At 39.4% G+C, this 18,411-nt stretch overlaps 1 protein-coding gene across 1 annotated transcript; it reads left to right on the top strand.

The window, feature by feature from the left end:
* Nucleotides 1-701: 701 nt before the first annotated feature.
* LOC133546916 (oocyte zinc finger protein XlCOF8.4-like) lies at nucleotides 702-17,678 on the top strand. Its single transcript, XM_061892769.1, has 2 exons — nucleotides 702-1,174; nucleotides 15,748-17,678. The coding sequence occupies exons 1-2, from the start codon at nucleotides 1,000-1,002 to the stop codon at nucleotides 16,941-16,943; spliced, it is 1,371 nt and encodes a 456-aa protein (XP_061748753.1). The 5' UTR covers nucleotides 702-999; the 3' UTR covers nucleotides 16,944-17,678.
* The last annotated feature ends 733 nt before the right edge of the window (nucleotides 17,679-18,411 follow it).

Here is an 18,411-nt window from a genome sequence, read left to right as displayed (position 1 = left end):
TAAATGTGTCTGATTACATCTGAAACCCTGCCACTGCTGCCGGCCGGATCTGTTGCTTTTTTTTTTGTGCTTCACTCTAACTTTCCTCATCCGCAAATCTTTTATCTTCGCTCAAATTAATGGGGAAATCATGGCTTTCTCGGTCCGAATAGCTCTTGCTGCTTGAGGCTATGATTATAAACAATGTGAGGATGTGAGGAGCCCTACAACCCGTGACATCACGCGCACATCGTCTGCTACTTCCGGTAAAGGCAAGGCTTTTTTATTAGCGACCAAAAGTTGCGAACTTTAACGTGGATGTTCTCTACTAAATCCTTTCAGTAAAAAATATGGCAATATCGCGAAATGATCAAGTATGACACATAGAATGGAACTTCTATCCCTGTTTAAATAAGAACATCTAATTTCAGTAGGCCTTTAAATCATGTATGTATGAAAATAATTAACTAGTACTGTTTTTAATGCGCTTATTGTGTTGTCTGTCTAATTGTAATAAATGCAGACGAGGCGTGTTCAACGTTGACTCACACAGCGTGCTCATAACCACATTCTAGCTGTCCGCATGGCGACATACGACGCTATTTCACAGGGCTACCGCGCATGCTCGTCACTACTGTTGCATGCTGGGTAGTGTGGTTCTGAAAACTCCCTAGCTCAAAACATCACAACGATGACTCTTTGGCCCCGCCCCTATGGACGCATGCTTGGAAGACATGCGCTTTGCGGCAAAGTCCTCCTTTTCTCCACACACGCTTCTAAGCCTCGGCACATCTACTAACTACACTTTATTCATCCTCCGTGTCAGCATCAACTCCACTCGTCTCACTCTACTTTGGAGATTATTAGGCCCGCTTAGTTTGTTTGTTGTTTGAGCGCGCCAATTAGCTTAGCATGCTAGTTAGCTTAGCTTGTTAGCCGCTAACAAAGAGACGCGGATTTGATCAACACATCGCTTAGTTAAGATCAAGTGTGAGTGTAAAGTGTTGTGATTGTGTGAAAATGTGCGAAAGAACGATAGAAAAGTATGAGGAGGAACTTTGTTGTGTGAAAATGTGTGAAAGAACGATAGCAGAGTACAAAGAGGAACTTTCTCGGACAAAAGAAGAGAACGAGAGACTACGTCAACTATTGGAGGCTGTTTTCAAGAAACCTCAAGTTGTGTTACACAGAACAGGTTTGTTTACTTCTTACTCTCACATTTTTACTAACTTTATATTTCATCATGAACATGACGTGTTTGCAGCAGTCATTTCCATTAGATCAGGGGTGTCCAAACTTTTTCCACAGAGGGCCGAACACGGAAAAATGTTAGCATGCAGGGGCCATTTTGATATTTTTCATTTTCAAACCATAACAAAATATATGGATTTTATTTTAATCCTTAGGGCTCCTGGGGAGCATAAAGGGCCTCAGTCAGTAAAATGTTAAAAATAAGTCAAATTATTATTATTTTTTATTTAATGCTTACAGTAAATCTCTATATCAACTTGAGGTTGATATAAAGTAAAACAAATAAGGTTTTATGCCTTTTCTGTCAAAGACAACTTAGTTTTTTATAGGAAAACTGAACTATGAAGTATTTAGATTGATAGATATATAGATAGATAGATGGATAGGACTTTATTGATTCCTTCAGGAGAGTTCCTTTATTTAGCAATTAAACCTCTCAAAGATCAATAATGCAGGACATCATTGATTTGAATTATTTAATTTTTTTGAGTAATCACAGTGAAAAGTTAAATAAAATCCTACTAAATATAATTGAGATCCGAAACGTTCCCCATTCATAAAATGATGCATTTTTATTCGTTTTTTTTTTAACTTTAAACACTTAAATTTCAAGATCAACTTCCGATATATCTGTTGATTTTAAGTTTGAACTATTATTTTGTTTATTTTATGCTCTTTTGTCAAAACTTTGATGTTTTTATATGGCAACCACAAAACATACGCAATATTTTTTCCACATAAAACATTTTAAAATGATAATTTTTAAGTAATAATTCATTATGACAGATTTTTTTTGTCCTTTTTTTTTGAGCAATGGAAAAAAAAAGAAAATAAAGACAAAAGGGAAAAAAAACTGCCTGCATGGCAGCTTTGTGTCAACATTGCCACTTTTTCTCATTAGATTTCACCTCATTCCACATTTTTTAGATGTTTTTTTTTTTTAATTTTTGCAATACTATCAATTTTGCAATTTAAGCAGAATGTGTGGCAGGCCGGTAAACAATTAGCTGCGGGCCACACTTTGGACACCCCTGCATTAGATAATGTTCAAATAGAGGTGATTTGGCACACTTATGATTAAAAAAACAAAAATAATGTTGTTTTTCATCAGATATGTAGTAGTATTGTATATGTGGATGGGGGCCCTGCTTTGGTAATAATGTGTACCCCTTTCAGAGATCACATTTAGTTCCACTTCAAACATTCACATGATGGACAATAAGATGAGATGGTATAATGTGAGGGCTTCACGGTGGAAGAGGGGTTAGTGCGTCTGCCTCACAAAACGAAGGTCCTGAGTAGTCAGGGTTCAATCCCTTTGTGAAATTTGCATGTTCCCCCGTGAATGCGTGGGTTCCCTCCGGGTACTCCGGCTTCCTCCCACTTCCAAAGACATGCACCTGGGGATAGGCCCCTCCCACCTCCAAAGACATGCACCTGGGGATAGGTTGATTGGCAACACTAAATGGTGCCTAGTCCGTGAATGTGAGTGTGAATGTTGTCTGTCTATCTGTGTTGGCCCTGCGATTAGGTGGCGACTTGTCCGGGGTGTACGCCGCCTTCCGCCCGATTGTAGCTGAGATAGGCACCAGCTCCCCCCGTGACCCCAAAGGGAATAAGCGGTAGAAATGGATGGATGGGTATAACGTGAACAGTTGTGGAACCTTTTTACTCGGGGGGGGGGGGATCTCGTTGGAAGCGCGATGTATGAGCAGACGCCGTTTGGGTATAACAAAATGGTGGCTGCCAATGTAGTTTACAATGTCACTACTTCAGTAGTTGTCAAACTTTTTTCACCAAGTACCACCTCAGAAAATACTTGGATTTCCAAGTACCACCATCATGAACAGCATTAAAGTACAGTAGCATAGTAGGCCTTAATTATTCATAAAAAACACAGAAGGCACATTATTTAACAAGTATATTTGATATTCTTAGTTACTGTAACATTACACACAGTTTGAACAGTAACACTGTGTTTGAATGTAAGAAAATAAAACACTGTACTAAATAATGAAATAATATTTGGTGTACCACTAGGTGATGCCCGTGTACCACTAGTGGTACACGTACCACAGTTTTAGAATGCACGATTGGTTCAGGAAGACATGATCAATGTATGCGTGCACAAAGACAACGTCACTCGGTAGGTTGTGAGTTCAAATCCCGGCCGAGTCCTATCAAACACTATAAAAATGGGACTCATTCCTTTCCTGCTTGGCACTCAGCATCAAGGGTTTTTAATTGGGGCTTAAATCACTAAAAATGATTCCCGGGCGCGGCACCGCTGCTGCCCACTGCTCCCCTCACATCCCAGGGGGTGATCAAGGGGATGGGTCAAATGCAGAGGACACATTTCACCACACATAGTGTGTGTGTGACAATCATTGCCACTTTAACTTTTTAACTTCCTTTTTACTTGTTTTGAGTCAGTTATGTTCCTGCATGTTGTCACTACCATAGTTTTCTTTTTTGCAATCTTTATTTGAATAACAATGTCATATAAAAGATGACATACTGATCATTTAAAAATAAGTGGCTTGTTTAAAAAAAAACATCAGCATTTCAAAAATAAGTCACATGATGGGAGTCAATTGCGCCCCCTCGCGTCATTCATTGCAATGACAGAAGAGTGAAAGTGATTGAAATCGTGGCCATAATACTCCCTGATTTTTTAAATCATGTTTATATTCTTGTTCCCTTTCACTCCAAGGTAAGTTAGTTCTTATACAAAACACTGAATATGTAGTTAGTGCTTATACATTTTCAAATATCACAGAATGTGAGGTTTCAAAATCACCTTTGTTAAAAATGTGTAAGTCTAGGAAGTGACGTAGTCTTCCAGTACCTTCCAGTACCTATGGAGTAGTGACATTGACCACCAACACTGGAATATGTTTGATTTATTTCATTACAGCACGTCCCCAAACGTTCAAGCATAATCTAGTCTAGGAAGTGACGTAGTCTTCCAGTACCTATGGAGTAGTGACATTGACCACCACCACCGGAATATGTTTGATTTATTTCATTACAGCACGTCCCTAAACGTTCAAGCATAATCTAGTCTAGGAAGTGACGTAGTCTTCCAGTACCTATGGAGTAGTGACATTGACCACCACCACCGGAATATGTTTGATTTATTTCATTACAGCACGTCCCTAAACGTTCAAGCATAATCTAGTCTAGGAAGTGACGTAGTCTTCCAGTACCTATGGAGTAGTGACATTGACCACCACCACCGGAATATCTTTGATTTATTTCATTACAGCACGTCCCTAAACGTTCAAGCATAATCTAGTCTAGGAAGTGACGTAGTCTTCCAGTACCTATGGAGTAGTGACATTGACCACCAACACCGGAATATGTTGGATTTATTTCATTACAGCACGTCCCTAAACGTTCAAGCATAATCTAGTCTAGGAAGTGACGTAGTCTTCCAGTACCTATGGAGTAGTGACATTGACCACCAACACTGGAATATGTTTGATTTATTTCATTACAGCACGTCCCTAAACGTTCAAGCATAATCTAGTCTAGGAAGTGACGTAGTCTTCCAGTACCTATGGAGTAGTGACATTGACCACCACCACCGGAATATCTTTGATTTATTTCATTACAGCACGTCCCTAAACGTTCAAGCATAATCTAGTCTAGGAAGTGACGTAGTCTTCCAGTACCTATGGAGTAGTGACATTGACCACCACCACCGGAATATGTTTGATTTATTTCATTACAGCACGTCCCCAAACGTTCAAGCATAATCTAGTCTAGGAAGTGACGTAGTCTTCCAGTACCTATGGAGTAGTGACATTGACCACCAACACTGGAATATGTTTGATTTATTTCATTACAGCACGTCCCTAAACGTTCAAGCATAATCTAGTCTAGGAAGTGACGTAGTCTTCCAGTACCTATGGAGTAGTGACATTGACCACCACCACCGGAATATGTTTGATTTATTTCATTACAGCACGTCCCTAAACGTTCAAGCATAATCTAGTCTAGGAAGTGACGTAGTCTTCCAGTACCTATGGAGTAGTGACATTGACCACCACCACCGGAATATGTTTGATTTATTTCATTACAGCACGTCCCTAAACGTTCAAGCATAATCTAGTCTAGGAAGTGACGTAGTCTTCCAGTACCTATGGAGTAGTGACATTGACCACCAACACCGGAATATCTTTGATTTATTTCATTACAGCACGTCCCTAAACGTTCAAGCATAATCTAGTCTAGGAAGTGACGTAGTCTTCCAGTACCTATGGAGTAGTGACATTGACCACCACCACCGGAATATCTTTGATTTATTTCACTACAGCACGTCCCTAAACGTTCAAGCATAATCTAGTCTAGGAAGTGACGTAGTCTTCCAGTACCTATGGAGTAGTGACATTGACCACCACCACCGGAATATCTTTGATTTATTTCATTACAGCACGTCCCTAAACGTTCAAGCATAATCTAGTCTAGGAAGTGACGTAGTCTTCCAGTACCTATGGAGTAGTGACATTGACCACCACCACTGGAATATCTTTGATTTATTTCACTACAGCACGTCCCTAAACGTTCAAGCATAATCTAGTCTAGGAAGTGACGTAGTCTTCCAGTACCTATGGAGTAGTGACATTGACCACCACCACCGGAATATCTTTGATTTATTTCACTACAGCACGTCCCTAAACGTTCAAGCATAATCTAGTCTAGGAAGTGACGTAGTCTTCCAGTACCTATGGAGTAGTGACATTGACCACCACCACCGGAATATCTTTGATTTATTTCATTACAGCACGTCCCTAAACGTTCAAGCATAATCTAGTCTAGGAAGTGACGTAGTCTTCCAGTACCTATGGAGTAGTGACATTGACCACCACCACCGGAATATCTTTGATTTATTTCATTACAGCACGTCCCTAAACGTTCAAGCATAATCTAGTCTAGGAAGTGACGTAGTCTTCCAGTACCTATGGAGTAGTGACATTGACCACCACCACCGGAATATCTTTGATTTATTTCATTACAGCACGTCCCTAAACGTTCAAGCATAATCTAGTCTAGGAAGTGACGTAGTCTTCCAGTACCTATGGAGTAGTGACATTGACCACCACCACCGGAATATCTTTGATTTATTTCATTACAGCACGTCCCTAAACGTTCAAGCATAATCTAGTCTAGGAAGTGACGTAGTCTTCCAGTACCTATGGAGTAGTGACATTGACCACCACCACCGGAATATCTTTGATTTATTTCATTACAGCACGTCCCTAAACGTTCAAGCATAATCTAGTCTAGGAAGTGACGTAGTCTTCCAGTACCTATGGAGTAGTGACATTGACCACCACCACCGGAATATCTTTGATTTATTTCATTACAGCACGTCCCTAAACGTTCAAGCATAATCTAGTCTAGGAAGTGACGTAGTCTTCCAGTACCTATGGAGTAGTGACATTGACCACCAACACCGGAATATCTTTGATTTATTTCATTACAGCACGTCCCTAAACGTTCAAGCATAATCTAGTCTAGGAAGTGACGTAGTCTTCCAGTACCTATGGAGTAGTGACATTGACCACCACCACCGGAATATCTTTGATTTATTTCACTACAGCACGTCCCTAAACGTTCAAGCATAATCTAGTCTAGGAAGTGACGTAGTCTTCCAGTACCTATGGAGTAGTGACATTGACCACCACCACCGGAATATCTTTGATTTATTTCATTACAGCACGTCCCTAAACGTTCAAGCATAATCTAGTCTAGGAAGTGACGTAGTCTTCCAGTACCTATGGAGTAGTGACATTGACCACCACCACCGGAATATCTTTGATTTATTTCATTACAGCACGTCCCTAAACGTTCAAGCATAATCTAGTCTAGGAAGTGACGTAGTCTTCCAGTACCTATGGAGTAGTGACATTGACCACCAACACCGGAATATCTTTGATTTATTTCATTACAGCACGTCCCTAAACGTTCAAGCATAATCTAGTCTAGGAAGTGACGTAGTCTTCCAGTACCTATGGAGTAGTGACATTGACCACCACCACCGGAATATCTTTGATTTATTTCACTACAGCACGTCCCTAAACGTTCAAGCATAATCTAGTCTAGGAAGTGACGTAGTCTTCCAGTACCTATGGAGTAGTGACATTGACCACCACCACCGGAATATCTTTGATTTATTTCATTACAGCACGTCCCTAAACGTTCAAGCATAATCTAGTCTAGGAAGTGACGTAGTCTTCCAGTACCTATGGAGTAGTGACATTGACCACCACCACCGGAATATCTTTGATTTATTTCATTACAGCACGTCCCTAAACGTTCAAGCATAATCTAGTCTAGGAAGTGACGTAGTCTTCCAGTACCTATGGAGTAGTGACATTGACCACCACCACCGGAATATCTTTGATTTATTTCATTACAGCACGTCCCTAAACGTTCAAGCATAATCTAGTCTAGGAAGTGACGTAGTCTTCCAGTACCTATGGAGTAGTGACATTGACCACCAACACCGGAATATCTTTGATTTATTTCATTACAGCACGTCCCTAAACGTTCAAGCATAATCTAGTCTAGGAAGTGACGTAGTCTTCCAGTACCTATGGAGTAGTGACATTGACCACCACCACTGGAATATCTTTGATTTATTTCACTACAGCACGTCCCTAAACGTTCAAGCATAATCTAGTCTAGGAAGTGACGTAGTCTTCCAGTACCTATGGAGTAGTGACATTGACCACCACCACCGGAATATCTTTGATTTATTTCACTACAGCACGTCCCTAAACGTTCAAGCATAATCTAGTCTAGGAAGTGACGTAGTCTTCCAGTACCTATGGAGTAGTGACATTGACCACCACCACCGGAATATCTTTGATTTATTTCATTACAGCACGTCCCTAAACGTTCAAGCATAATCTAGTCTAGGAAGTGACGTAGTCTTCCAGTACCTATGGAGTAGTGACATTGACCACCACCACCGGAATATCTTTGATTTATTTCATTACAGCACGTCCCTAAACGTTCAAGCATAATCTAGTCTAGGAAGTGACGTAGTCTTCCAGTACCTATGGAGTAGTGACATTGACCACCACCACCGGAATATCTTTGATTTATTTCATTACAGCACGTCCCTAAACGTTCAAGCATAATCTAGTCTAGGAAGTGACGTAGTCTTCCAGTACCTATGGAGTAGTGACATTGACCACCACCACCGGAATATCTTTGATTTATTTCATTACAGCACGTCCCTAAACGTTCAAGCATAATCTAGTCTAGGAAGTGACGTAGTCTTCCAGTACCTATGGAGTAGTGACATTGACCACCACCACCGGAATATCTTTGATTTATTTCATTACAGCACGTCCCTAAACGTTCAAGCATAATCTAGTCTAGGAAGTGACGTAGTCTTCCAGTACCTATGGAGTAGTGACATTGACCACCACCACCGGAATATCTTTGATTTATTTCATTACAGCACGTCCCTAAACGTTCAAGCATAATCTAGTCTAGGAAGTGACGTAGTCTTCCAGTACCTATGGAGTAGTGACATTGACCACCAACACCGGAATATCTTTGATTTATTTCATTACAGCACGTCCCTAAACGTTCAAGCATAATCTAGTCTAGGAAGTGACGTAGTCTTCCAGTACCTATGGAGTAGTGACATTGACCACCACCACCGGAATATCTTTGATTTATTTCACTACAGCACGTCCCTAAACGTTCAAGCATAATCTAGTCTAGGAAGTGACGTAGTCTTCCAGTACCTATGGAGTAGTGACATTGACCACCACCACCGGAATATCTTTGATTTATTTCATTACAGCACGTCCCTAAACGTTCAAGCATAATCTAGTCTAGGAAGTGACGTAGTCTTCCAGTACCTATGGAGTAGTGACATTGACCACCACCACCGGAATATCTTTGATTTATTTCATTACAGCACGTCCCTAAACGTTCAAGCATAATCTAGTCTAGGAAGTGACGTAGTCTTCCAGTACCTATGGAGTAGTGACATTGACCACCAACACCGGAATATCTTTGATTTATTTCATTACAGCACGTCCCTAAACGTTCAAGCATAATCTAGTCTAGGAAGTGACGTAGTCTTCCAGTACCTATGGAGTAGTGACATTGACCACCACCACCGGAATATCTTTGATTTATTTCACTACAGCACGTCCCTAAACGTTCAAGCATAATCTAGTCTAGGAAGTGACGTAGTCTTCCAGTACCTATGGAGTAGTGACATTGACCACCACCACCGGAATATCTTTGATTTATTTCATTACAGCACGTCCCTAAACGTTCAAGCATAATCTAGTCTAGGAAGTGACGTAGTCTTCCAGTACCTATGGAGTAGTGACATTGACCACCACCACCGGAATATCTTTGATTTATTTCATTACAGCACGTCCCTAAACGTTCAAGCATAATCTAGTCTAGGAAGTGACGTAGTCTTCCAGTACCTATGGAGTAGTGACATTGACCACCACCACCGGAATATCTTTGATTTATTTCATTACAGCACGTCCCTAAACGTTCAAGCATAATCTAGTCTAGGAAGTGACGTAGTCTTCCAGTACCTATGGAGTAGTGACATTGACCACCAACACCGGAATATCTTTGATTTATTTCATTACAGCACGTCCCTAAACGTTCAAGCATAATCTAGTCTAGGAAGTGACGTAGTCTTCCAGTACCTATGGAGTAGTGACATTGACCACCACCACCGGAATATCTTTGATTTATTTCACTACAGCACGTCCCTAAACGTTCAAGCATAATCTAGTCTAGGAAGTGACGTAGTCTTCCAGTACCTATGGAGTAGTGACATTGACCACCACCACCGGAATATCTTTGATTTATTTCATTACAGCACGTCCCTAAACGTTCAAGCATAATCTAGTCTAGGAAGTGACGTAGTCTTCCGGTACCTATGGAGTAGTGACATTGACCACCACCACCGGAATATGTTTGATTTATTTCATTACAGCACGTCCCTAAACGTTCAAGCATAATCTAGTCTAGGAAGTGACGTAGTCTTCCAGTACCTATGGAGTAGTGACATTGACCACCACCACCGGAATATGTTTGATTTATTTCATTACAGCACGTCCCCAAACATTCAAGCATAATCGTCACCATTGAACACAGCGTCCAGCAGTGGAAACGTTGCTTTATTTACTATCAAGTTCCTATTTTTAATTGTTGAAATGAAATCAGCAGTGAGGGGCTGGTTGTTGTTTGATAGCGGCTAAATTAGCATGTAGCAATATTTGTAGATGGGATCACGTCTGCGCCGAGTGGATGCTCAAAGGCTTGAAACAGCGCTTGTGTCTTCTTCCTTACGTTTACTTGAACATCATCATCCAGCACCAACTGCTGCTCACAGTCACTTGAACTGCATGCCCTGACACCTACTAACTCAAAAGTGCAGATTTGAACCATTGGAATCATTTCTATAGTTTGAAAACAACCAGCAGGCAGCATTTAAGTGTTAATTATGTTGTATTATCCCCAGGCAGCAAAGTTAATTGCCTTGTTTGTGCTGTTTTGCAAGACCCGTGTCACATGACTTCAAACTTGACACCTCATTGGCTGACAGTCTTCTTTTAACGGAAGTGAGTCTTGCTTTTTGAAGCAGTACATTTTTCAGCACTGCATTTTTTTACTGAATTTTTATGTACTGAATTTTTAACTAACCGTATCGTTTCGGATCAAAAAGCATTCTAAAAAAAGATCATTCCTGAATCCAAATACACAAAAACAGGTACCAACAAGAAAGACAAGTAGGTTTTGTATTATAGGATCCCAAACTAAGAGAGAGGGCTTTTGAGACAATAACAAAATTAAAAGCCTTGAAATTAATATAAGAAAAATCCAATTAAATCTCCATTTAAAAAAAAAAAAGTGCCCTGGTTTAAGAGAACACGTTTAAGTGTCAGCAACAACATGAAAATAACTGACCTTTAACTATGATATTTTTATACGTGAACATGATTATAGGACATACACACAATAAACATGATTATAGGACATACACAAAATAAACATGATTATAGGACATACACAAAATAAACATTATTATAGGACAAACACACAAACAATCAATCAATCAATCAATGTTTACTTATATAGCCCTAAATCACTAGTGTCTCAAAGGGCTGCACAAACCACCACGACATCCTCGCTAGGCCCACATAAGGGCAAGGAAAACTCACACCCAGTGGGACATCGGTGACAATAATGACCCAGTGGGACGTCGGTGACAATGATGACTATGAGAACCTTAGAGAGGAGGAAAGTATTATGGGCATCCACAAAATTTAAAATTGCAATTTAGTAAACTAAAAAGGCCGTGTTGGCATGTGTTGCAGTGTTAATATTTCATCATTGATATATAAACTATCAGACTGCATGGTCGGTAGTAGTGGCTTTCAGTAGGCCTTTAAATAAAGAATCAAAGATGTATTTTATATGACGTAAATATTGCAAACTGGAGAACAAATAATAAGACTGACTTATAAGCGTCCTGTCTTTTTTTTCTCCGTCAAAGTGCTGTCACGACAGTTAGCACACTTGATGTTACAAGGCAGTACTGCTCATATATATCCCACTGCCTTTTAACATCAAGTGTGCTAACTGTCGTGAAAGCACTTCGACGAAGAAAGAAGTGAGCAGGACGCTAATAAGTCAGTCTTATTTTTGTTCTCCACTTTGAAATATTTACGTCGTATAAAATACATCTTTGATTCTTTATTCAAGGATAAACATCGTCTGGATGCGCTAGAAATGGGCGCCTCAAGGACGGGACGGTTGCATGTTTCATAGTAATAGTCGTTGTGACGTGTAGAGGACGAGGAAGTTTATTACTATTGTGGGGGAGTTTTCCGTGTCTACGTACCTTGGACACATCCGTACACCCACCGGAGTGACGCCACGCTCTCTCCGCCGTGTGTTTGAGGAGCCTGCAAAAGACTTGCACGTACATGTAACAATCTTGTTCAATCAACAATACGGTTTGGTATAAACCTAAAAAAAACAAAAGACAATACAACCATAAAGGAAAAAGTTGGCTTTTGCGCCACTAGCTTAATGCTAACATACAATGGACGACCACATTGATAGGCTAACAAAAATTAGCATTGCGATCGTTTTAAATTTGTACAAAGGTTTAACAAGTAATATTTTAGTTTAACAAAAGTGACATAAGACAACAGTCAACAGATGAATTGTTCTTCCATCCATCCATCTATTTTCCATCCGGGGGTCGCTGGAGCCTATCTCAGCTGCAATCAGGCAGGAGGTTGTCACGTTCGGAACACATTGTGATGCGTGGGGATGTCAACTCAAGATGCACGGGACCAGACAAGCAAGTTAGCAGGTAGGAGCTGGATTTAATATATAAAATAATAAAAGAACACTGATACAAAGGCAAAAGAAAGCGCGTGCAACTCACCGGGAGCTAGGCTAAACGCTAACACTGAGTAAAAAGTCCACAGAAGCGTGTGTCGAGCGCACAGAAGCTAAGAAGGAACGTAGCAAGCCAGAACAGGACAAACTTAACCAAACGTGAGTGTTGCATAAAGCAAGTGAAGAACTCAGACCGAACAAAGGCAGGTATAAATACAGAAATGGTCATCAAAGACAGGTGTGCGCCGGGCGCCAGTGCAGTTGGAACAAATGAAGTCGCTATGGTGACCAATACAAACTAGGAAGTGCACTAACTAAAAATCGGAAGAATCAAACCATAAACAAGAAACACAAAAGACTCAAATATAGACAAATGATGTGATCCGGGAATCGGATCACAACAGAGGTGGTGTACATCCTGGACAAGTCGCCACCTCATCGCAGGCATTTTTACTTACATACATATATTCACCAAACTGTGTAGAAACTAAACTTTGTACTACTAGGCCTTCATGCCCATCAAATCTTCAAACTCTGATTTAGTATGGGACATTATTGCCAGGTCTTCTTGTGTCGCGAAATTGTGAAATTACATTTTTTCCACTCACAAAGACCCCAAACGTCCAGATTTTTAACCGCTGATTTGTATTTTTGATGTTCAGTTGGCCGAGCAGAGGAATTAGTTGTCACGACAGCAAACTGTGTCTTCTTCCATCACACCTTCAACCATCCTCCATTGCAGCAAATACATTACATTTCCTACAGGTATTATTATCACTGAAGGACTGTAGAACATGGCTAAACATGTTACACACAAAGGACGGGCAAGCTAAGAGCTAAGCTAGCCACTAAAGTAGCTTGAAACAAGAATAAATAAGTGCTTAGTCATTTTTCCAATTCAAAATGAATTGGCTGTTTTTCAAACTTCCACCATTTCCACTTTTTTCAAGTGATTCAAATCATTCCATCTTCAACAAATTTCACTTAACCTGGACATTCAAACTATCATTTTTCCAAGTTCAAAACATTTCCAAGAGTACCCAGAATTTCCGTTTTTTTCAAACCCTTTTTTCTCCTTTTTTTGTGTTGACCACATTTTTAGAACCACTTCAACCGTTCCATCAGCAAATAATTATTCCTAATGAGGACAAAAAACTTTTTTTTTCTCTGGAAAAATTCCTGATTTTCCCAAAATTCCAGGAATTCCATAATACTATTTCACAACAAAAAAATGTTACTACTGCAACATTTTTTGACCGATTTGAAAAATTCCAACTCATTCAAAACATTCATATATTTTAGCATTTTCTAAAAGTATTTTGATTTTCCCAAATTTTAATGAAATTCTCATTGAAAATAATGGTACGTTTTCCAAAGTTCCACATCTCCAACATTTTTCATCTGATTCACCATTGTCAAACTGTTCAGCCTATTCGGTAATCACGGGGTTTCCTTGACCAATTCCAAAAATTCCCAGAATTCCACGTTTTCTGTGACATTTTTCCCCGTTCAAAATTAATTAGCCAATTTTCAAAATGCCACCATTTCCACATTTTTCAACCGATTCAAACAATTCCACCTTCAAACTATTCCACACTGTCAAATCAATCCTTTTAATCCGGACAGAAAACAAAGTTTTTTTTTGAATTGGAAAAATTCCCAGTTTTCTCGAAATTCAAGGAATTCCCCAAAATTATTTCTCAGTCAAGTATGTTACGACTTCAACATTTCTCAACCGATTTGAAAAATTCCAACACCCCCCATTTCAACTCATTCAGAACATTCACTTTTTTTTTTAGCATTTTCAAAAAAAATCCCGCTTTCCCCGTAATTCTCCAAAATTTCCATGAAATTCCCATTGAAAGGAACAAAATAAAAGTTCCACAACTCCCACATTTTTCATCTGATTCAAAGCGTTCCAACTTCAAAATATTCAGTGTGTTCAGGAATTGTGTGCTCCCTTTCAACACTTATTAAAAGAAATTCCCTGATTTTCTGGAATTCCCCGTTGTTAGGGACATTATCCCCATTCAAAATTAATAATCCATTTTTCAAATTTCCACAATTTCCACATGTTTCAAACCATTCCTCCTTCAACACATTCAATTCATCCTGGAAATTCAAACAACCAGTTTTCCACATTCAACAAATTTCCAAGAATTCCCGTTTTTTTGTAACCTTATTTCCAACCTTCTTTAGTGCAATGACTCCTTTCACATTGTTCAACCCATTTCAACCGGTCCACTGTCAAAACATTCCTCTGAGTCAGGACAAAAAAGCATGTTGTTTTTATGAACTTAAAAAAAATCCCGGTTTTCCCGAGATTCAAACTCTTCAACATTCAAACTATTCTTACATTCATACTACATTCTGTCAACCTTTCAGTTCAACTTCAGCATTGGAGCATTCAAACACAATTCTTTCAGGAATTGCTTCATCTACTTAATATTATTATAATAATTAAATGTAGCTTACCACATTGAATGTGTGGACTGCATGAATGATGTCTTCTCAGTTCTCACTGTAACGCAATTTGAGTGTCTAGAAACACTCAAAAAAAAATTTAATATTACTATTATTAATAAGGTAAACAAGTTATCTTTTGAAAGAGTAGTCAGTAATCTGATTACTTTTTCCCAGTTTAACTGTGGTGACGCTTTTTAAATGAAAGCAAAACAGATGTCATCTTTTTTTGGCCAACATGCTTGACCTCGAACAGTACAAGCGGTAGAAAATGGATGGATGGATGGATGTTGACTATGCTCATGCTATTTTTAGAGCAGACATGTCTCTAAAGATGAATGTGAAAATGACTGTAATTATTGTCCACCAGCAGGGGGAGCTCATCACTAGTACTACTGCGTGGAGGCTGGCATGTGGTACATTATTTCCTGTGTGTGTATGACTTATTCAGAGGGAGAACAGCACACTTTTACGTATGGCGTCTACCATTAAGGATTGCAGGAATGACTTTTAGGATGTTTTTATATGAAACTGATGAGATTGAGAGATCATATGTTGGTGCAGGACAATGTCTCATGTGACTGAGCAAAGCGTGTCTTTTCTAAAGAATGTTTGTTTTCTCCCGTCCCGTAGATGTCGAAGAAGAACATTTTTTTCGTGAGCAGGAAGAGGAGCCACAGTCCCCCCACATTAAAGAGGAAGTTGAGACGCCACAGACCCATAATGTTAAACTGACCCTTCACATTAAAGGGCAAACGGAGGACCCACTGAACTTACACATCAAAAATGAAGAGGAGGACCCACTGACCCCTCACTTTAAGGAGCAAGAGAACCTGCTGACCGCTCACATTAAAAAGGAAGAGGAGGACCCACTGACCCCCTGCTTTAAAAAGGAAGAAGAGTTCCAAGAGGCGCCGCACATTAAAGAGGAAGAGGAGGAAGAGGGCATCAGTCAGCCTAAATGGTTGGAGGAGTTCCCAGTGACTGGTGTCCCTGTGAAGAGTGAAGGTGATGAGGTGAAAGGTGAAAGTGAGGAGAGGGGAGGGGGGGAGCCTCCAAGCAGCAGCTCAACACAACACATGACAACAGAAGCTGATGGAGACCACTGTGGAGGATCACAAGCAGACAAGCTCTTAGCTCCACTATCAGATAGTGAGGACACAACGTCACACTCTCCTGACACTGATGATGAAGACTCTAAAGATGATAAGACATGTCACACTGACAACACTCACTTCACATCTTCTCACTGTCAGAAAACATTTAAATACCGTCATAGTCTGAAAAGACACATGAGAACACAGACTGGAGAAAAACCCTTTTCATGCTCAATCTGTGGAAAAGGTTTTGTAGAAAGTCGCGATTTGAAAAGACACATTAGAACACACACTGGTGAAAAACCTTTTTCCTGTTCAACCTGTGGTAAACGTTTTCTTGTAAGTCACAATTTGAAAGTACACATTAGAACACACACTGGTGAAAAACCTTTTTCCTGTTCAACCTGTGGTAAACGTTTTCTTGTAAATCATCATTTGAAAAGACACATGAGAACACACACTGGTGAAAAGCCTTTTTCCTGTTCAACCTGTGGTAAAGGTTTTACAACATGTACATATGTGAAAGTACACATGAGAACACACACTGGTGAAAAATCACATTCCTGTTCAATCTGCAACAGAAGCTTTTGTGACCAATCAGACCTTGTAGCACACATGAGAAGACACCCAGGAGAGAAAGTGTTGAGTTGCAGTGTGTGTGGTGAAAGATTGTCTTCTAAGTACCAGTGTAAGAAACACAAGTGTGCTGGTGAGAACAGCAGCAGCAAATGAAACTGCAGGATTTGAAATAAACTGTCCAGACTTTCATTTTGACTTTCTAACAACATCAGCACATATAACATGTGTGACATTGTTGTTTGTCTAACAATCTGTTTAATATGCTTCTACATTTATAGATTACATATTTTGTATTAATGCTTTTTTCAGTCAAGCACATACATTAATATGCAACATTGTGTACTTTTATTAAAAAATGGGCAGAACAATTTAAGTAAAAAGGTGGGAGTAAATAGTACGGGAAATATTTTACATGCAATAAACATTTTATATGTGTGTGTGTATATATATATATTGTGTATATTCCAGATATAATTTTAGACTTATTCATATGAAATATTGAAGTATTACATATTTGTATTTGTAATTGTTAATAATCCCATAGATTATCACCTTTATATGATATACATATGTACTGGTTCACATCTGAAACATCTTCTGGACCACTTCAGGAAGCATATTATTATTTACTTTATACATCATTTCAACAATACAATTTTAAAATGTGTGACTTTTTGAATCATCTGTTGGGTCTCTTTAATCTATTTTATTCATTATATTTTTTACTCTGTATTATGATGATTGTGTTGTGATTGTTATATATGTATGTCCCCAGACCTTTATGTAATATAAAAGTGAGAGAAAATGACTGAATTATTTGTGGAAGGATGGTTTTGTTTTTACTTACATTTGTGGATATATTAAATAAATCCAGTATTGTGTTTTGAATATTTTTTATGTTTTTTTGCTTTATTTTAACATCCCCAAAACATCAATATCAGTCAAAGTTTGGAGTGTCAAGCAAAAGCCAATATTGTACATCATCCCACAGAGATTTACTTTGCATACATTCATAAAATAAACTGTTTATTTTGTTTCCCTATCACAAAAACGAACAAGTGTTCTCTGGCACTGCAGATCAACAGTGGGGCACGTGCCCCAGTAAAATATGTCTGGCGACGCCCCTGACCTATCCATGAGTAAAGTGCACGAAGCGCAGGAAGCCATACTCACAGAAACTTTCCGTCGCCAAGTGGAGTGCCAGCTGTCTTCGGGAAGTGGTGGTCACGGTGGCGGGGGAGTAGCTTCCTTCAGACCGGTGCTGCCTTTCTCCGCTAGCCTCGTTAGCTTAGCAGCTAGCTAGCTGAGGGCGGAGTGGTGAGACAGAGATCGGGTGATTTGCAAATAAAGCTGCAAAACAGTTAAAAGCACACAAATAGAACGATACTTAGCTTTTTTGCAACAAGAGCAGTCAGCGAGCAGTCATTCACGTTGACCCGGAACCGGAAGTTCAACCGGAATTATATGCATCAAGTGTTCCACTACCTCCAAATCAATACCAAGCCTCAACAGCACGACTTCTTGGTACTTTTGTGTGAGTTAATAATATTGATTGTTTGTGATAAATTTGTATTGCAACGTTTAAAAATAAGATTATTATTGATAACTGTGGTCCTTTTGC

The sequence above is a fragment of the Nerophis ophidion genome, unplaced genomic scaffold, assembly GCF_033978795.1.
Source record: "Nerophis ophidion isolate RoL-2023_Sa unplaced genomic scaffold, RoL_Noph_v1.0 HiC_scaffold_48, whole genome shotgun sequence".
In the NCBI taxonomy this organism is placed as follows: domain Eukaryota; kingdom Metazoa; phylum Chordata; class Actinopteri; order Syngnathiformes; family Syngnathidae; genus Nerophis; species Nerophis ophidion.
Note: the sequence above shows the minus strand (reverse complement) of the source record. Positions and strands in the feature narration are given on the sequence as shown.

Coding starts and splice junctions, on each gene's coding strand:
- LOC133546916 (XM_061892769.1), top strand. CDS start 1,000: ATGTGCGAAAGAACGATAGAAAAGTATGAGGAGGAACTTTGTTGTGTG. Junction 1,175..15,747: donor AGTTGTGTTACACAGAACAG/GTTTGTTTACTT, acceptor CCCGTCCCGTAG/ATGTCGAAGAAGAACATTTT.